Below are 21,372 nucleotides of genomic sequence, written 5' to 3'. Positions count from 1 at the left end.
TACTTGTAAACATCAAACAGAAACAACAGCGAAATCAAGAGCTGATCGTCCTCCTATACTGTGATTACCGTTTTCTCTAACATCGACAAGATAATTTACAATGGCCGTCACTGATGTGACGTGGTGCTGTTATAGCGGTGAAAAAATATGAAAATGAACGATGTCCCCTTTTGTCTGGGTTCAGCTCTCGGGGTATTATCGAACCCGCTCCCTTTGCCTGTTACGCCATGTGGTACTGGTTCATCCGTCATTCCGATCAGTCATGACAGGGAGTCCCATCAATTGAGTCTTTGTGTAAATTGTATGATAAAAATGGAGCGATTCAAACCAAAGGGCAGTATTAGGCTGAGTCGACCTGTACCACGAGTGCCGCATTGCACTGTCTGGTTTATTTTTTTTTTCTCCACACGATGAAAAGATTGGGGTCTATCTTCTACACTCTGTTTCAACACCTCCGGGGGATGTGCAGCACATTCGTAATCTCTCCCAACTCTCCGCCGAGATAATTAAGACACGTTACCATCTGTCAGTGGAGCCGGAGACAAGAGTCGTAGCCACAGTCTACAGAGAGGGTGTCGTTTTAAGTAACAGGCGACGAGAGAGCAAGTACAATAACCCCAGACCCCTGCCCTTTCCCCCTCTCTCCCATTGGTATAATATGTCCAACAAGGTTACTGCATTCAATATCACATGAACACTCATGAGTGTCTTGAATTATATGTCACACAACTTAACTTTTTTTTTTGTACATATGATGCTCTATACATTGTTGTGCCTTTCGACATGGTTCCATCCAAAGTCACTATAAAGAAGACTCTGATAGGATATACGGTAGAAAACAAATGTGAAACATTTGCCCATAAACCCTGTACGCCTGCCTTGCCCCCCCAGATATATGAGAGAAACATACAGGTCCCTCGACAGAGAGCCCAATAGCTCAAAACAAGGCATAAAATCTGTGCTTGCCACTGAATGGGCCACAAATCCGGTCCAAGAAAACGAGAGAACCTAGGTGATAAACTCCAAATCATAAAGTGCTCTCCAGAAGCCACTCAGACCTGGAGCGTTTGTCCCTGGCCCTGCGAATGTTCGTTGTGCTCTCAAGCTGCGGCAGCTCTCCACTCATCGACAGGCTCCTTTTGGAGCGCAAACTTCCCGCAGGTTTCGGGTAGGCCACATAGCAGCGCTCCTTATAAGAGTCTACATTCAGGGAGTGCCGGCGGTTCACTCTCACGCCCCTTGCAGGCACAGTCATGTAATGGTGGGGGCCTGGTTGGGTTGTCGTAACCCGGGGAACAGCAGTCCACATGACGGGCTGGTTAGGTACAGCCACTGCAACAGTGGTGGCCATTGTGATGTCGGAAGAGTTATTCCGGTTCATGTTGTCTAACTCGACGTCTGCCTGAGCTTCAGCTCGGCAGGTCTCGGAGGACTTGGACGGCACGGTGGAGTGTTTGGGCCTCAGAGTCCCCGGAGAGGCCGGGTGCCAGCTGTGGCTGACAGAGGAGGTAGAGACGGTGCAGTCGGGGATGGAGGGCTTGGTGGTGGCCACCACGACCGAGAGTCGCTGTCTGCCTGGTTCGGGATGTGGCGGGGCAGCTTTAAGGCAGTCCTTGTCATTCTTTTCCGGTCGCAGGACTTGTTTGGATAGGGACTTGGGGAGCCCACAGCCCTGCGGCTGCCCATCGCTGCTCAGAGACCGAAGGTCCCCCATCTCCAGCGCCTGCCACAAAGTGATATGGAGGGAGATACAAGAAAGAGATATGGGATCAGAGGGCGACGGGGAGACCCGGCAATGCACCATCAATAATAATGATGTTTGAAATAATTTAATTTTTATTGCACCTTCTGAAAACATGGTTTGCAAAGTGCTTCACAAACAAGCACAATAAAATTTTAACAAGACATAAAAGTGAGTAATAAAAGATGATGGAATAAAACTTACTCACAATAAATAAAGGTAAGTAGACAGATTAAATGGAGCAAATTAAGTTGAAAACAATACACTGTGTACACCCATAAAAAAATGAAACGTAATTGGACTAAATTTATGTGGACAAAATAAACATTAAAGAAAAACAGAGCAACGGTTATAGGAGCTACTAGATAAAAGCCAGTCTGTGAAGGTAGATCTTAAGGAGCTTTTTTAAGAGATGGAACTCCCTTTTCGATCCTTATCTCCTTGGACAGGTCATTCTAAAATTTAGGGGCCCTAATCGCAAACGCCTTGTCCCCTTTTATTTTTAGCCGAGACTTTAGGACAGCTAGGGGGGACCTGCCCAGGGGTTAAAAGGTCAGAAATGAGGGCATATGGGTAGTGTGGCAGTCTATTCTGTTGCCTACCAACATGGGGATCACTGGTTCAAATCCCCGTGTTACCTCCAGCTTGGTTGGGTATCCCTACAGACACAATTGGTTGTGTCTGTGGGTGGGAAGCCGGATGTGGGTATGTGTCCTGGTCGTTGCACTAGCACCTCCTCTGGTCAGTCGGGGCACCTGTTCGGGGGAGAGGGGGGACTGAAGGGAATAGCGTGATCCTCCCACGCACTATGTCCCCCTGGCGAAACTCCTCACTGTCAGGTGAAAAGAAGCGGCTGGCGACTCCACATGTATCGGAGGAGGCATGTGGTAGTCTGCAGCCCTCCCCGGATCAGTAGAGGGGGTGGAGCAGCGACCGGGATGGTTCGGAAGAGTGGAGTAATTGGCCAAGTACAATTGGGGAGAAAAAGGGGGAAAATCCAAACAAACAAACAAAACAAAATAAGGTCAGAAATGTAAGTGGGTGTCATGTTTAACCACGTTTGAAATCAATGCTAAAGTTAAGAGGTATCCACTGGGAATTATGTGATAGTATTTCTTTGCACTATTTAAAAACCTTGCTGCAGCGTTTTGCACCATTTAAAGACATGACGGTGACCTTTGGCTCATCCACAACAGAGAACAGAAAAAGGGACGTCAAAATAGACTGAATCACACAAAACTGACCTTATCTACATCTCCTTGGTTGCAAACCCGGTATCGCACTATGAGGAAAATGATGAAGGCGAGCACTGAGGCCACAATGATGCCTCCAATAATGACCACAATAGTGCCACCAAGAAACTGGGACTGCATGAAGTGGCAGCGCAGGTACTGCGGTTCGGTGGTGAAGTGGACGCAGCCCACCACCCTGGTGGCAGTGAGGGCAGTCACCTGGTCATCGTAGATGGCCAGCACGCACAGGTCATACTGCATACCAGCCGCCAGGTTGTTCACCAGGATGTGCTTACTGGTCGGGGGTATCATCCTGCAAAACAAAGTCAGCATGGATCGCAATACAGGGTTAATTGACAGGAGATGGCAGCAAATCAGATTATCCAGCGCGTTTGTTTGGAAGGATGAAATGACATGACAATCACCTGTCTCTCAGGTGGCTGTTTAAGATGTGCCCGCTGACATTTGATTTTATTTCGCTCCAATGTCATTACTGATAAAAAGAGGGCCTCTGTTTGTTCACGTCAGAATTATAGGCTTGATTCCCTAATGTGCCTCCTGCATTCACCGGTCCAGACCGAGGGCCGTCGTTCCGTGTGTTGCTGCTTGGATGAAAGCATCTGTACGCCGATCTTATCATATCACCACAATACACACTAAATATGGAGTGAGAGAGGTGAGAGATGAAAGAGTGCTGCGTATGCCCATTCGTCAGATGGGCCTGCGCAAAACTGCTAATGCGTTTTGTAAAAGACAGGCCGACTTCTCTTTTATCTACCTATGCAGTCAGCAGCTTAGTATTGACGTTCTGTTTTGATTTTGTTGATTATGCATTATCGAGGTTTTGCACATAGTGAATGATACATTCTGGCAAGGGAGATTGTAACTCACAGACTAAGGTGTGTTGTTGCGCATTAGTCTGGCTTCCTGGTAGTGTAAATAGACATTATGAATAATCATGTTGACAGCCTGGCCCAGATTTTGTGAAGATTAACTGTTCTCTTTTTCCCAGAAGGATTTAGTCATTGGAAACAGACTTTAAAGGTGAAATGTGAGACGTGGTTTTTTTTTTTTAAATTTTCATCATATACTTTTCAGCAGCCTTTAGACAAAGTTGGCATATAACAATTTAGATTCAATTTCTGCTCATCAGCCAACATTTTTAGAGTGAAAAGCTTTGCTGTGAATGTGACACTGCAGCTGTGGCATGGTGTTAAGCCTCGTTTCAAACCAAGTATGATTCACCTACCTATACACCAATGAATCGTCGTAGGTGCCATTGTATTGGATCTGAAACATGCGGATTCCAGGAATGCTCCTCTGGAAGTTGAACTTGATCAGGGCCGAGGTGGAGGTAGCTTCAGCAATTACCACTTTTTTCTCCTGGCTCGTCTTTGCGTTCCCCAGAGGCACCCCTCCTGCCTCCTCTCCAGTCTTGGTCCCAGTGGCGATATCTGATGATCCAGGGTCAGGCTCCTGTTCTACGACAGTGTTGTTGGTGATATGGGGAAGTTTAGCAATGACCAGCTCCATTGTCTGCTGGGCCTCGCCAGCAGGGTTGGATGCCACACAGGTGAAGGAACCTGCAGCAGAGATCAAGGACATCATCACTCTCCCTGATAGATGTACAGTAAGTATCATATTTGCACATAATAAGGGATAATATATCCTGGCAAGGGAGATTATAAAGGATTATAAATCACAGAATAAGACACACACATCCACACACACCCATTAATCAGCGTGCCGACCGACAAATTCTAACTCTGCATAGATAAATGTTTCAGTTCTTCAGGCCATTGTCAAACACAAACAACTTATTCTGCACAGTCAGCAACAGCCAAGTGCAGCCAGTGGGTGTAAACAAACCAGAGTCCTTGACGGTGCTGATGAGGATGTCCAGCGTTCCATCACTGTGGACCACAGCCCTGGAGGAGTTGGACATAAGGCGTCCATCGGGAGCAATCCAGTGGATGATGGGATCTGGGTCCCCCCTGGCCTTGCAGCGGAGAGTCACTCTCTGACCCTCCAGTGCTCGCAACTCCTGGGGGAGGGAAAAGTCTGATGGTTAGTGAGAGGAGATCTGCTCATGTGAAGGAAAATATTTTGGACAGCTACACTGATTGGATAATGCACTGTACCCAAAAATTAAAAAACAAAGTATAGTGTTTGTCATGAATGACGGTGACCAAATGTTCCATTAACATTTTTAAAAAAATTGCATCAACATTATATGATGGCAAGAGTGCATCAAGCAGGACGCTGGCTCAGTTGTTGAAGGTGATACAGTAGATGTATAAGATACTATGATTAAAGGAAACAATCACGATTTTCGACATATATTCTATTTTTTTTTTTTGGATTTCTCCCCAGTTGTACCCAGCCAATTACCCCACTCTTCCGAGCTGTCCCAGTCGCTGCTCCACCCCCTCTGCCGATTCGGGGAGGGCTGCAGACTACCACACGCCTCCTCTGATACATGTGGAGTCGCCAGCCGCTTCTTTTCACCTGACAGTGAGGAGTTTCACCAGGGGGACGTAGCACGTGGGAGGCTCACGCTATTCCCCCCAGTTCCCCCTCCCCCCTGAACAGGCGCCTTGAATGACCAGAGGAGGCGCTAGTGCAGCGACCAGGATATATACCCACATCCGGCTTCCCACATGCAGACACGGCCAAATGTATCTGTAAGGATGCCCAACCAAGCTGGAGGTAACATGGGGATTCGAACCAGCGATCCCTATGTTGCTAGGCAATGGAATAGACCGCTACGCTACCCAGACGCCCCGCGAAGTAAATTTTCACATTCATGTATTGTCCGTCAGTGATGTCACCGGCAGACACAATTTTGGCCCCATTTCAGAGACAGGAAGAAGACTACTCAGTATTATGATTGCTGATGGAGTGTTAACTCAACAGCATATAGAGAGACAATGGTGAAAACCATGATTATTTCCCCTCAAAGTCACTGTTGATGTTCAATATTTCCAAAATATTGCATTGTAAGGCCTTAGTCATTTATCTGACTATATAATGACAAACTGATAATCATCATGATAGCAGCAATTGTACTGATTAGGAAGGCAAGTTAATCAAGTTTGAAGGTACTTTTGCAGTGCAGCTATGCGCAATGTAAATTAATTTTCACTGCAGCAATGAAAATAGTCTGCTGAATGTAAATGAGATGATATAGCCATGATTATTTAATACAAATTTGGGATCACATAATTTTGTTTGGATGCCTCAGCAAAGAGCTAAATCATGGTAATCTCTCACTGTTTAACAAAGACTTTGTAGAAAATCCATTATAAACCCACCAGAAGCTTTATCACATAAACACCTGAAAAATGGAAGAACTTATAAGGAAAAAATTCTCCATTTGAAAAACCATTTTGTGTGATGGTCTCACAAAGTGCCAAAAACCATTTTGGGGGATTTACTTCAACAGGGAAAACAAATGACTCATGTCTCAATAATGAAACCATACCTGGGAGTGCCTGGTAATAAGGGGGGGCTCACACAGGAACTCTTCCTCTGAAACTGTCCAGAAGTAGCGTCCGGCCAGATGTTGCGGTGAAGCACAGGTCTCCAGATCATCCTCCCTCCTCAGCCTCCGCAGCCACAGCAGCTCACAGTTACACCTGAGCGGGTTCCCGCCAAAACTCAGTGCAAATGACAAGGGGCCCATTATCCCTGATGTGGCCAGGACCCCCGCCCGCTGGAAGACAGGGTCAGGTGGAAGCTTCTGGAGCTTGTTGGAGGTGACATCCAGCCTCTTGAGCTTCTGCAGGCCGGAGAAGGTGCCCTCAGGGATGTAACTGAGCATGTTGTGATCCAGGTTTAGAGTGTGGAGGTTAGACATCCTCTGAATAGCTACCCACGGGGCACTTTCCAAGTTGTTGTAGGACAGGTCCAGCTCCTCCAGGGCCGTCAGGTCATTGAAGGCCCCAATGTGAATGTGGGTCAACTGGTTGTTATTGAGGATGAGATGGTGCAGCTTGGACATGCCGCTGAAGGTGTCATTGGTGATCCGGGTTAACCGATTGCTATCCAGGTGAAGGGCACGTAGGTTTTCCAGGTCTTTGAAGGCATGGGGGGCGATGGAGCCGATAGTGTTTCGAGACAGGGTCAGGTCCACCAGTTTGGTCATATTAGCAAAGTCTTTACGTTTAATGCCAGTTACAAAGTTATCGCCAAGGCGCATCTCAACCGTGTGCCTGTCTATGTTTGGCGGCACAAACAGGAGCCCCTTTTTGTCGCATAGAGTTGCCAGGTTGGGATTGAGCATCTGACAGACACAGCGTTTGGGGCAGATCTGAACTTTGTGGGCCTTCACAGCCATACCAATGACTATCAGATAAACCAGGAGAGACTCCATTTGGTGTTCCAGTCAGGTTGATACCCCTAAACAAGAACAGTGAAAACAAAAGATAAAGAGGGTTGTTATTTCAAAAAAAAAATTTTTTTTTTGAGAAGCAGATAATCAAATTATGTCTATTTTGTAATTTTGGTAACCTCTATCAGATGTGCACTGAGAAATTCCTCCTTAAAATGGCACCGAGGGATTCTCTTCTGTGAAGCTAACGTGTCAGCTTTTGTGCAAGATTTGAAATATTACCGTTGACAGCACAAAGCAGAGATTTACAGCGGATCTAATCTCGGCGGGGAGCTAAACAAGTCATTACTTAAACAAACCACAAAGGCCATTCAATTAGACGTTTAAGAAATTATTTGCCTGCGGAACTGGGAATAATAAAACCCGTAATAATCTTTAGGTTCTTGCAACAGTTGTAATTTTTTTTTAGCCCCTGCAACGCTGATCCTACTTTGTTTTTTTCTGATATGATAATGCCGGTCCTTTTATGTTTGTGTATAGAAGGATGAAAGTGTAGACTGGCGGTCCAGTATCTCATCAGAATTAGACCAGTGTCTCCCAGGATCATATCGCCAATGGGATGGGATGATTGGCCCCACTGCTTCAGTGAAGATATGCTATGCCTGGCTATTGATTTTCCCTCAGCTCTCTCTGCTGCTGCTCTTTCTTATGACACAAGTGAGATGAGGGGATAAGGTGGGCTCCATTTGATGAATCCCGGGACCTTGTCAGGGATATAGCATGTCATGAAACTTGGAGTAGACGAGAGCACAACTCTGTAGGTGTGTCATGCAGTGCAGCAGATTTGGTGCGACATTAGCCCCGACTGTATTTTATATTTTTTAATTCATTTATTTTACCAAATTTGTTGGCCTTTTTTGTTCGACACGCAATATTTAGCCCTCTGGGGTGTCCTATTACTGCACACAGGAAGATACACCAATCCAATTAAGCACAGAGAACAAGAGCTATGACCCCACAACTGTGGCAGAAATACAAGGGCTAACCTTTAAAAACAGAGCGCTACGGCTGATTTATGATTATAGCCTCTGTGGTTTGCTGGTAATGTGTCCACAGTCGACGGTGGGTCTTGGGGAGTATGCATAAAAATCTTGTCTCAGCAAAGAACCATCCAGCCGAGTAACTGTGCTTCAAAAGCCTCTGCTGCACCAAAGCTGTGACACAGAACTCCGAGAATAATAATAACCCTGACAGTCAGAATATGAGGGGAACGTCAGAGAGTGACAGAACATCTCAGACAGCGTGTGAGTGACAAGGTGCCATGTGGAGACATGCTTTTAATGTTAAAGGAGAGCAAAGCTTGGCCGCATCCCGGCAAAAGTCGCCTTTCGACAACTGCACAAAATGTATAACAGCTTGACAAGGGAGGAGAAAGGAGGTCACCTTAAAATTGCTCATAATAGAAAGGAAAATGTCTGATATCATTTGAGAGAGTACACTGGGTCTGACATTTCCATGAAATGCTGCTGATTAAGCAGCGATGCATCAGTGTCTCTCTCCTGACCCATTTTACAAGAGACAACTTCACCCCCTTTATCAAGCCACAGAAGTGGCCAGTTTAGGCTCTGCTGCTGGTTCTTCTTCGAGGCATGAGAAGCAGAGAGATCTCCATGGGAAGCTGGTGAGAAATTAACTGTAGAGTGATTGTTATAGGAGGTTATAACACTCCTTGAGGATGGCAGCAGACTTGAGCGCCATGCAACACTAAAATGCTATGCGCGCTGTTGTGCAAGCGTCGGTGTGGAGGAGTGAATATGTGTGTGTGTGTGTGTGTGTGTGTGTGTGTGTGTGTGTGTGTGTGTGTGTGTGTGTGTGTTTGTGTTTGTCTGTTTGTCTGCCTGCACTTGCTTGTGTGTGTATTCATTGAGAAGACGAGAAAAGAGAGGAGACAAGTGTGTGTGTGTGTGTGTGTGTGTGTGTGTGTGTGTGTGTGTGTGTGTTGCCGTTTGTGTGAATGTCTGCCAACACCCTCTGCTCTGTTCTGAATGGCACGGCCTCTGGATGTGCAATGAGGCGGAGAGGACCTGCTACTTCCCGACTCGAATGGCGCTCAAGACGTGATATTGATTCACTCGGTGGAGACGGGGCTTTTTTCACCGGTGAAAACTCAGCCAAACGTGAAGAGAATGGTTGCAGCGGTAATCCCTGCGAAATTCGTTTTGTGAGGACAAAAGGACAGCCCCTCACCGCTGAGACACGGCAGGAAATATCTGTGGCTGTCTCCCTAATTTGCATTTAATTATGGGGTGCTCCACTGCAATTTGCATAATGGGTCACACTCATAAAGTACATGAACAAATAAGTAGATAATCAATCTAGGAATTCATCAATCACACACTTCATCCCTAAATGTCACTCCCTCGGAAAAAAATGATTATCCCTACAGGTTGGGTTGTTCGTTTTACTGACTTGACATGGGCGGCTACACATGAACAAGGAAACAGGTAATCAACTGATGCGTCAATGGTGAGCCATCTCTTAGCCAGTCAGTTGTTCCTTTACTACCGTGGAATACTCCTTCTCTCCCTCAGAGAACAGACTGACAGCACACACCCACACATGCACACCAGTGGGTGGAATAGTGCCTAATAGAGGTAGCTCGCTACAAAACAACCCCCAGCTATGGAGACAGACATTCATGCGCAGTAGCAGCAAACTGTAGGAGAGGATATCTTTGCTCTCCCTGGGGCAGCATTCGCCAAGAAAAGCCTTATGCAGCATGCTGCATGCCAATCGGCCAGTGAGGTCATGGGGGATATGTTTTCAGATGGTCTAACTTATGCTGGGGCTCATGTGAGAAAGCCTCTGCAATCCATGTTTGGGAAGGGAATAAGGGGGAGAGCAGCCCCGTGAGAGGAATTTAATGAGATGTGGCTGGCTTGGTATGCCTGTACACAAAGCAGCCTAATAGCACATGGCACTGTCTCACCTGGGCTGCACAGAGGAAACAGCTGGATGTCTGCTATTTCCAAAACTGAGCTTTGTCGTGTCGAGGTGGCGAACCGATGCCGCGGCGCATAATTGCAAAAGAGCATTGACAAAATGGTGAGATGGATACTCAATCTGCTCATTTTATGACATCAAATGGGTCTGGTGCATGTGCTGAAGTGGATCAGGTGGATTGAATGAGTTAGTGGACATTTTCGTTGCGTTTGATAAAAAACTTTTCTACCCTTTGTCCAAACATCCTGACCAAACATTCGGTGCTGTAACACTCATCTGACCAGCACATCTGTGTTTGTCGTTGTGAGTATGTGTTGTGACTCCCATTCCTGACAGAATCTGCCAAATTCTCTGCCAATGTTAGCACACGATAGCTCTTAGGTGACAGCCTTGATACCATGGCAACTGGAAACACGTCAGATTGGGGTGAGATGTAATCAGCGTCTCATTTTCAGAACATCTAATAATATTTACAACAGTTGCTGCTGTCTTGGAAGGAATGCCTTGAAGAGTAGCTAAACCCTTGCCAATTTCAGTGGGTTTTCTGAGATCTACAGGTTAAAACCATGTAAAGGTAAAAGATGCCAGGCCAGTCTTGGTACTCTGTGATGTTAGCATAGCAGGATAAACACAGCTGCAGATAATAAAATGAATAATAGCTCTGTTCGATGTTTGTGTGCCAAAGAACCAGCACTGACAGTTGTTAGTGCTTTGTCTTTGTGTCAATGCTGATAGATGTGCTGGCACACCTATCAAACAGTCTTATTATTAATGTTATTAGCTGGAGTTGTGTTCATCCTGCTACGCTTACATCACAAAGTACCAAGACCAGTCTGGCATGTTTTTACCCGTTAGATGGTTTTTAACCTGTGGATGTCAACAAACTCGCTAAAATTGGCTAGGGTTTGGTTTCTCTTTAACAATTCAGGGCTGGGTAATGATGGCGGTAACGGCTAGAAGCATGCACATTCTCATTCCCCCTTTTCATGACAACCCTATAACTCTGCACCAATGACAAAAAGAAGAGAGATTGTATACTCGGCTAATTCTGTATTGAATTCAGTGTTTGGAGTGACTGGATCATTACCATGCCTCTAGTCTCGCACATAAATAAAAAAGAGCAATGGCCAGATGGGACCTCTGACGTAGTTTAATTTATTTTTCTGTTCAGTCAGACAAGTGTGTATGTGTGCGCGCGTTTGTGTGTGGTGTCTGCCTGCGTGCATGTATGTGTGTGCATCTCTAGGTATGCATGCATGCGTGTGTGCGTGCATGTCTGCATGTGTGTGCGTGTGTGTGTGTGCGTGTGCATGCGTGAGTCAGGGGATAGCATACTAAGCAGACCCTACTGCATCAATAGAAGTGCTGTTCATCAGCATTTTACAACTCCCCCTTGTAGCTCCAAGTGTTTTCCCGCATCCAATAACAGAGAAATACGGAGGTATCTAACAGGCTGGGTCTACCGTGACTAGAGTTGGCCCTTATTAGTCAGTCCAACGCTGTAAAAAAAAAACAAAAAAAAAACAATTCATATTTTAGGCAGTCCTGTATTATATTGAGCAAGAGACTAAGACAACCACATTCAAATGTGCATTGATTTTCAGATTTAAACACTTGTTAAGTTGCACAGGGCCCACAATGTGGAAGGAGTTTAACCCGAGAGTGTCCTTCCGAATGAGAGAATGCAGAATCATCTCAGGCAGCGCCTCAACATGGCCCGTCAACATCACTTGGGTCAAGTGCAAATAAATCTTACAGTCTGGTCGTTGCTGGCGATCTCATTTCAGTGCAACGTCTTCACCTCATGCTCAGCAAGTGTGAAAACGCAAAATCCCTCTCTGTCCCGGTCACAGGCCGTGTTCTGTAACAAGAGTTTCAGAACTTGCAGGTTTTAGCTAGCTGAGGAACACGTTTAGCAAAGACCACCTAAAAAAGGGGCAAAAAGTCTTTGGAAGCTGACCCCAAAGGTGTTTTGTCTTCACACAGTTTTATTTCTGCACGTGATTTTCTACTTAATTGCTTTCTGAACATGGGGCAAGAATGGAAATTGATCATCACACCCCTTTCTCTTACTCCTCCTTATGCCACTGCACTCTTGAGGATGTCTGTGTTCCTCCTCACTCAGCAACACAATAGCTAAATAATGTATAATCTTCTCTCTCCTTAATGTGTTGTGTAATCAAAAAAGGCTGCTCTTATGGACTACAAACACCGCATCTGGGCTAAGTGTGTCTGCGTATACGTGCTTGTGTGTGCACGAAAGTTTGTGATCATGCGTGCATCGGTGTGTGTGTGTGTGTGTATGTGTGCATGCGTGCGTGCGTGCGTGCATGCATGCATGCGTGCACACATCTGTTTGTGTGCGTTTTCTTATTGGATTTCTTTTTTTAATATATTTGAAACCTTAGTGAAAAAAGGTCTGCATGAAAAGAAAAACCTCTTGCTTGAAGCAAAATTTGGGTCAGTGTGCTCTGTGCGGCCAAGAGCCACACAAACCCAGTGTAGCAAAACCACATATCACTCCTGTTATATTGGTAAAGACAGGCTAAATCATTGAGTGCATTAACACAGCAGTAACAGCAAATCGAGGCGTGGGCCTGGTTTCAGTGGTGTAGCAGTTACAATGGTGCCTTGGGCACTCGTGCATTATATGTATGTATGTATGTATGTATGTATGTATGTATGTATGTATGTATGTGTATATATATATATATATATATACATACACTACCGTTCAAAAGTTTGGGATCACATTGAAATGTCCATATTTTTGAAGGAAAAGCACTGTACTTTTCAATGAAGATAACTTTAAACTAGTCTTAACTTTAAAGAAATACACTCTATACATTGCTAATGTGGTAAATGACTATTCTAGCTGCAAATGTCTGGTTTTTGGTGCAATATCTACATAGGTGTATAGAGGCCCATTTCAAGCAACTATCACTCCAGTGTTCTAATGGTACAATGTGTTTGCTCATTGGCTCAGAAGGCTAATTGATGATTAGGAAACCCTTGTGCAATCATGTTCACACATCTGAAAACAGTTTAGCTCGTTACAGAAGCTACAAAACTGACCTTCCTTTGAGCAGATTGAGTTTCTGGAGCATCACATTTGTGGGGTCAATTAAACGCTCAAAATGGCCAGAAAAAGAGAACTTTCATCTGAAACTCGACAGTCTATTCTTGTTCTTAGAAATGAAGGCTATTCCATGCGAGAAATTGCTAAGAAATTGAAGATTTCCTACACCGGTGTGTACTACTCCCTTCAGAGGACAGCACAAACAGGCTCTAACCAGAGTAGAAAAAGAAGTGGGAGGCCGCGTTGCACAACTGAGCAAGAAGATAAGTACATTAGAGTCTCTAGTTTGAGAAACAGACGCCTCACAGGTCCCCAACTGGCATCTTCATTAAATAGTACCTGCAAAACACCAGTGTCAACATCTACAGTGAAGAGGCGGCTGCGGGATTCTGGGCTTCAGGGCAGAGTGGCAAAGAAAAAGCCATATCTGAGACTGACCAATAAAAGAAAAAGATTAAGATGGGCAAAAGAACACAGACATTGGACAGAGGAAGACTGGAAAAAAGTGTTGTGGACGGATGAATCCAAGTTTGAGGTGTTTGGATCACAAAGAAGAACGTTTGTGAGACGCAGAACAAATGAAAAGATGCTGGAAGAATGCCTGACGCCATCTGTTAAGCATGGTGGAGGTAATGTGATGGTCTGGGGTTGCTTTGGTGCTGGTAAGGTGGGAGATTTGTACAGGGTAAAAGGGATTCTGAATAAGGAAGGCTATCACTCCATTTTGCAACGCCATGCCATACCCAGTGGACAGCGCTTGATTGGAGCCAATTTCATCCTACAACAGGACAATGACCCTAAACACACCTCCAAATTGTGCAAGAACTATTTAGAGCAGAAGCAGGCAGCTGGTATTCTATCGGTAATGGAGTGGCCAGCGCAGTCACCAGATCTGAACCCCATTGAGCTGTTGTGGGAGCAGCTTGACCGTATGGTACGCAAGAAGTGCCCATCCAACCAATCCAACTTGTGGGAGCTGCTTCTGGAAGCGTGGGGTGCAATTTCTCCAGATTACCTCAACAAATTAACAGCTAGAATGCCAAAGGTCTGCAATGCTGTAATTGCTGCAAATGGAGGATTCTTTGACGAAAGCAAAGTTTGATGTAAAAAAATCTTATTTCAAATACAAATCATTATTTCTAACCTTGTCAATGTCTTGACTCTATTTTCTATTCATTTCACAACATATGGTGGTGAATAAGTGTGACTTTTCATGGAAAACACAGAATTGTTTGGGTGATCCCAAACTTTTGAACGGTAGTGTACATACATACATATACATATATATACATATATACATATATACATACATATATACATACATACATATATATACATACATATATATACATACATATATACACATACATATACACATATATATACACACACATATATATATATATACACATATATATACACACATATATATATATATATGATAACTAAGACCCGGCATAAAACCGGATCATTATACGCCATCGTTTATAAATCACCTGCACAATATTCTCACTGGTCTGCAGCATATCACTTGACACGGTATATTATTCGCCACTTATTCGATAATTTTGTTGGTTAAGCTCATTTTTGACTTTGCATTACTGGCGAAGTGAAGGACTGACGTGTCAGTCGCGGTTAAAACGGGGCACACCTCATCACACCCACCTGATGTGACCGGTCCATTTGACCAGATGAAAACACGACCAAAACACGAAAACAGCGCACATCTGGAATCAATGTTATCTCCGTGCAGCGCTTCACCCCAAATCTATTCGGCTCACAATGTGTGATTCTCAATTTCACCTGTAGAGAACACGCGCGCGCGCGTGCACACACACACACACACACACTAGAAATAAAACTGCTTTCTGACCACGTTCCTTAGCAATTGGGGTTTTTTTGTGACCTTGCGGTACAGGTCCTGGGTGCGTGCCTTATAGCCTCTGTCATATAATGGCAAAAATCTGAAAGCCACATCCGGATGGGTCCTGAGAGAGAACTGCTCCGAGTCCGAGTCACAGCATGGCCCGTTATTGCGCGTGTTGAAAGACAGTCCCGTGCAGTCACACGAATCCAGAGGTTTATAATTCACAACATGTCAAAACCTAATAGGTAGACTGAAACAAACAAACAAACAAACAAACAAACAAACAAACCGTAAATCTACCTTGCAGGCGGAACATCAATCCAGTCTGAGCGGCGGGCGATTCGGATCTTATTTCCTCCCTCTTCGGGGTGTCGGGCTAGAGAGCCTGGTGGCAGAATAAGACCCGATAGCGCCTCTGAGACGATTCGGGTGTCCCGAAAACGCGCGCGCGGGCTCCTATAACAGCTCGTATCGGCCTTCAAAACCACTGATGCCCTTCAAGAAATCCATGCCGCCCCCCACCCCCCCCTCCACACACACACACACACACACACACACACACACACACACACACTCACACACATACACATACACACAAATTGAAAAAAAAATTTGGGGGAAAAAATCGCTTACAGTTCCTTCCACCGGTGAAATCTCGCGGAGGAATATTATGGGATGCTGCCGCCTATCCACCAAACAAGCCGCGCGGGTCCCGTCGACAGCGCTGCGAGGCTGCAGCTGCGCTGGATCGCCTCTACTGCGCATTCGCCCGCGTCTGCCTTTACAAGAGAAAACGCCTTTGTGGAGCCTAGCGGCTCTCTGGACCGCTGACTGACTGGTTGGCTGACTGACTGACTGACTGACTGACTGGATGGCTGCTGTGTTGAATTCGGATCGCGTTACAGCAGCCCAGATGTTCGCATCGCTTTTGGTTTGCTGGTGACGCAGGCTCAGCGCGAGTTAATCCAGACTGACTGAGAGGTTGCTGCCATACCACCACCACCACCACTATCCACTATCCACTATCCACCCTCCTCCTCCTCCTCCTCCTCCTCCTCCTCCTCCTCCTCCCCCCTCCTCCTCCCCCTCGCTTCCAGTCAGGGCGTCACACAAGTCGCGGACTTTACTGTCGAGCCCCCGCTGCCACGGATCCAGCTCCATTTCGCGGGTGACCAGAGGTGCTCTGCTCGGAATGGCAATCGGTGCACAGAGACCATTTGTGCACAGACAGATGCAATGCCTACTGGTCCATATCTCACAGACAGGAGTCATATTTTATTAATGCATGCTGAACTCTGCTGCACAACAATGCAGCAGGCCCATCTTAAAGCACAACATCCTGTAGTAGCAGACGGCCGCTTCGTCAGCTGTTGTGTAAATATGTGCATTAATCCACCGTGTGAAAATTCCTTTGGAAGAATTAGCCCACTTAATCTTCATTTATTTTTTTTAGAACATGTATCAAACATATACAGTGTATTCACATTACCGTTGGTTTGTAAAGGGCCTTGGTTAGTGTGAGTGGTGGTATCCATAAGCAATACCTCGTTCCCTGGTATTAACATTTTAGTCATTCAGCAACAACAGCTGGTACATTTACCCCCCGATTCAATGTGTAGGACTGAAAATAGTTTTCATTATGAAACAGAATGAACACATGTTGGCCACCTGCCAAACTAGCCGATGGAACAACACAGCCAGAATTCTCAGCAGTGTCTTGCTGATGACAAATGTTAATTTGGAACCACGCGAGTGAGTGCACGGTGTCATCACAGTCGTAATGCGCTCACAAACACATCTTGTGAATCACACAGACACGCCTCGAGTTTTGCTCTACTCTTCTTTTATTACCGCGGCTGACTTTTGGTTTCGACCTTTGCTTCTCACTGACGCCTGTCACTGAGAAACTGTTTGTAGGTGAGGTTGTCTGCCCGTTCACCTGTGCGACTCTTCTCTTCCAAGAACAGCCCCATGCTGTCCCGCGGAGGGTCTGTGATGCACCGACTCCACAGGGGCTCTGTAATCCCCAGAAGCTCGCGTACATGTGCGGAGATGGCCTACAGGTGACACAGAGGGAGGCAGGGGAGGCCTTTTGTTGAACACAACGTTTCTGTCTCGATTCGGACGGTCACTGTAAAAACTGGCATGCTCAGGTGACTAAAAGTGACCTGTTTGCAACAGAGTTGGCACCGATTACTTCTGCATATCTTACCCCGATGAAACAATTCCTGGAGGGAGCGCTGACATACAATTTTTTTGTTTCATCATAATCATCATGTAGGTTCTATCACACCCCATACATGCTGCTTCAAATGCCAAGTTGAGCTCTTTTAATCAGTTCTTGAAGTGAGATGTCAATTCCAAATTGTAGCTGTTTCCCATCTGTTTTTTTTTTTTTTTTTGGAACAATGCAGTTTGGTGATACACACGGTGAAATGAGAAGAAGGAGCGAGGCACTCCTAATAGAAAAACACAATCTCCGATTCGAGACAATTGTTCTTCTGAAGCTTTGACAAGATTAATTCTTTCTCTCCAACCTCAGATGATCCCCCATCTCCTTTACACACACACACACACACACACACACACACACACACACACACACACACACACACACACACACACACACACACACACACACACACACACACACACACACACACACACACACACACACGTTTATTTTTCTATACTTGTGACATCCCTCATAACCCTTGAGGGTTGAGAGTTAACCTTATAAATTGCTCCTTGAAAAAGTGAGGACAAGCCAAAATCTCTACTTTGCAAAAATGTCCTCATCGCCTGTATGTAGGGTTACCAACCGTTCCTTAAAATAAGGAATCGTTCCTTATCATATATAATATATATACATGTTATATGTACGTGTGTGTGTGTGTAGTGTAAGGCACATTATATTTGTTATGCCCGCGCTGCCCCGCCCATCCAACCCCCGTCCCTGTCCCCTGTTCCTTATTTCCATTTCAAGGAGTTGGCAACCCTACCGTATGGTTAAAAACTCAAAATGGTCCTCACAAGTTTAGCTGAAAAAGAACACACACACACACACACACACACACACACACACACACACACACACACACACACACACACACACACAAACACTGAGAGAGAGGGAAGGGGGGCGAGAGAGAGAGAAAGAAAGCCTTGCGGTTCTTCATCTTACCTGCATATCTTTAAAATCTGTGATTCCCAGTCTTGGCAGATAGAGGCAATTTACATAAATCAGCTTTCTACCCGTGATGAAGTTCTTCGTGAAACATGCCTGAAAAAGGATGTGAAACATGAAAAAGCATGGAATTTGCCCCATGTCCTTTAGATTGCATAGTCACTGTCAAATGTTTAATCAACAGAAATTACCGTACTCGATAATGTGGATATCCTATGGCCTCGATCCATTGCGCAACGTCCTGACAACTCCAGTGTAAGACCTCCATGTTGTGTTAACAGAATGCTGCCATGGCAACAGGGACCTGCCAGTGTGTGTGTCTTTCTTTTTTTTTTTTTTACTTGCTCCCTAAACATGTATTGAGTCAAGAAACAGGATAGAGTCTAAAGCAGGGGTCCCCAACCACCGGGCCACGGACCGGCACCGGGCCGCAAAGCATTTGCTACCGTACTGCAAGGAAACAATATGATATACAATATTCAAATAAAAGCCCGGTCCAGTTGTGTAATGCAAGAGGGCTTTTAATTTGAAACGGATACTTGAAGCGTGTACAGTGATGTAATTTTATCATTCATCACGTGGCATTCGGTAGACCAATGGTAACTAACTCTATAACTCAGAGACCACTCAGTCAACTCGCTACTAGCGGCTAGCTAGCTACCACGAAAAAAACCAACGTCGCATGAGCGTTTCTTTGGAAGAGGTAGGAGAGATAAAAGGTCTAATGACGATGATAACGCAGAGACAGCAGAGGCCGAGACAGCAAAGAAAAAAGGAAGCTTCCTTCATTAGGAAATACGATGAGTCGTACCTAAAATACGGCTTTATTGCGACCGGTGACTCGCATACTCCGAGCCCCCTGTGTGTGATATGTGGGGACAAGCTGTCTAATGAGGCAATGAAGCCCTCAAAACTGCTTCGGCACCTTGAGTCCAAGCACCCTGCACCTAAAGACAAACCCGTGGAGTTGTTTGAGCGAAAACAACGCGAGCAAGCGGGACAGAAGCAAGTGATGAGGGCCCCCACCTCTACACATGCTGCTGGTCTGGGAGCGTCGTACTTGGGCCCTGGCTAACAGGCTTTTCACTATCCGCGAAGAATTGATTCTGCCTGCTGCCAAGGACGCGTGCCGTGAACGGTTGGGGGAAGCTGCAGCTAACAAGGGGCAAAGGTTCCTCTTTCAGCTACCACAGTTTCAAGGAGAATTGATGAAATAGCGGAGGACATAGAAGCAGTTTTTGGAGCGGCTTAATGAATCACCGTGGTATGCTATCCAGGTCGATGTCGACAACAATGCAATACTGCTGGTTTATGTGCGATATATATTTCAAGACGATGTGCGCGAGGATATGTTGTGTGCTCTGTCGCTGCCAACCAATGCAACTGGGGCAGAACTGTTCAAGTCTTTAGACGACTACATGCCAGGCAAACTGGAGTGGGCATTCTGTGTTGGAATATGCACAGATGACCGGACGGCTGTCTGGTTTCACTACCCGAGTCAAAGACGTTGCTCCTGAATGCCAGTCTGCACACTGTGTGATACACAGTGAAATGCTGGCAAGCCGAAAAATGTCACCTGATCTGAACAGCGCACTGAGTGACGTTATTAAAATTATCAATCACATCAAAGCACACGCCCTTAACTCGCGTCTGTTTGAGCAGCTTTGCGAGGAAATGGACGCAGAGCACAGACGCCTTCTCTTACACACTGAAGTCAGGTGGTTATCAAGGGGGAGATCCCTGGCCAGGGTTTTTGAGTTAAGAGAGCCGCTACAGAGATTTCTTTCCGGGAAAAAAAAGTCGCCACTGGCAGCACACTTCAATGACGAGGAGTGGATAACAAAACTCGCTTATCTGTGTGACCTCTTCAACCTCCCCAATGAACTCAACTTGTCACTTCAGGGGAGAATGACAACTGTCTTCAAGTTGCCAGATAAAGTGTCTGCATTCAAAGCCAAACTGGAATTGTGGGGACGGCGAGTGGACAGGGACGTTATGTCCCTGTCCACTCGCCGAAATCTCAGCTAATATTTGGAACTTCCAAACAGTAGCTGGGATTTTGGGAGAGACTGGGGGTGCACCGTCCTTCTCCCAGCTGGTGCGCGATCACCTGGCTTCGCTGTCGACAGAATTTGAGCGGTAGTTCCCAACCGCAGATGACCCAAAGGAATGGATCCGTGACCCATTTGTGAATGTCCCCGGCGAATCGTCCACGTCAGTGCGTGAAGAGGATCAACTCCTCGAGCTTGCAAATGACGGTGGGCTGAGAAGTACGTATGTCTGGATCCAAGTCAAGGCTGAATATTCTGAGATAGCCACGAAAGCACTGACAACTGTGCTTCAATTTCCAACATCATGTCTGTGTGAAGCGGGGTTTTCTGCAATGAGTGCAACGAAAACAAAATTGCGGAGTAGACTGGACATAAGAAACACCCTTCGGGGGTCGCTGTCTCCCACCACCCCTCGATCGTCCTGTTGCAGGGAAACAAGCCCAGGGCTCCCACCGATTCAGTGATATTGGTGAGTCGCAATGTTGTTATAATGAATGTTATGTCAATGCGAGGAAAATATGCGCTGTGTGTTTAATATCCACACGTTACTTTAAATGTTATGATACTATTGATTTATAAACCTAGTATATTCCGGTCGTTATTAACCCACCCCTCCCCCGGTCCGCCAGAATATTGTCAATATTAGACCAGTCCGCGGTGCAAAAAAAGGTTGGGGACCCCTGGAAGGGGCTGGATCCTGATGCTGAAAGTAATATACATTTTTATTTACCGACATCACATTAGAAAATCGTAAAGAAATACTCACTTTCCATAAAGGCAAAGTACGGAGACGCGGACTTTTAACCAATTGGAGATATGGAAACCAAGAGGAGGCGGAGCGTATGTGGAACAGCCAATCGGATTCGTATAATTCAGGGC

The 21,372-nt window shown here is 45.7% G+C and overlaps 1 protein-coding gene and 1 long non-coding RNA gene across 2 annotated transcripts; both read right to left on the bottom strand.

The window, feature by feature from the left end:
• Nucleotides 1–1,027: 1,027 nt before the first annotated feature.
• Nucleotides 1,028–15,646, bottom strand: lrfn5b (leucine rich repeat and fibronectin type III domain containing 5b). The gene is made up of 6 exons (XM_056294726.1): nt 15,556–15,646; nt 6,458–7,374; nt 4,843–5,017; nt 4,223–4,556; nt 2,986–3,286; nt 1,028–1,723 (listed from the first exon to the last, which is right to left on the bottom strand). Exons 2-6 carry the CDS (start codon nt 7,346–7,348, stop codon nt 1,028–1,030), a joined length of 2,397 nt encoding a protein of 798 aa, XP_056150701.1. The 5' UTR covers nt 7,349–7,374; nt 15,556–15,646.
• A 1,448-nt stretch (nt 15,647–17,094) lies between these two features.
• LOC130125588 (uncharacterized) lies at nt 17,095–21,307 on the bottom strand. The gene is made up of 3 exons (XR_008811461.1): nt 21,260–21,307; nt 18,440–18,538; nt 17,095–17,312 (listed from the first exon to the last, which is right to left on the bottom strand). It is a non-coding gene; the product is annotated as an uncharacterized LOC130125588 (long non-coding RNA).
• Between the last annotated feature and the right edge of the window lie 65 nt (nt 21,308–21,372).

The sequence above is a fragment of the Lampris incognitus genome, chromosome 15 (genome assembly GCF_029633865.1).
Source record: "Lampris incognitus isolate fLamInc1 chromosome 15, fLamInc1.hap2, whole genome shotgun sequence".
Lineage (NCBI taxonomy): Eukaryota > Metazoa > Chordata > Actinopteri > Lampriformes > Lampridae > Lampris > Lampris incognitus.
This window is presented reverse-complemented; position numbering and strand designations above follow the sequence as displayed.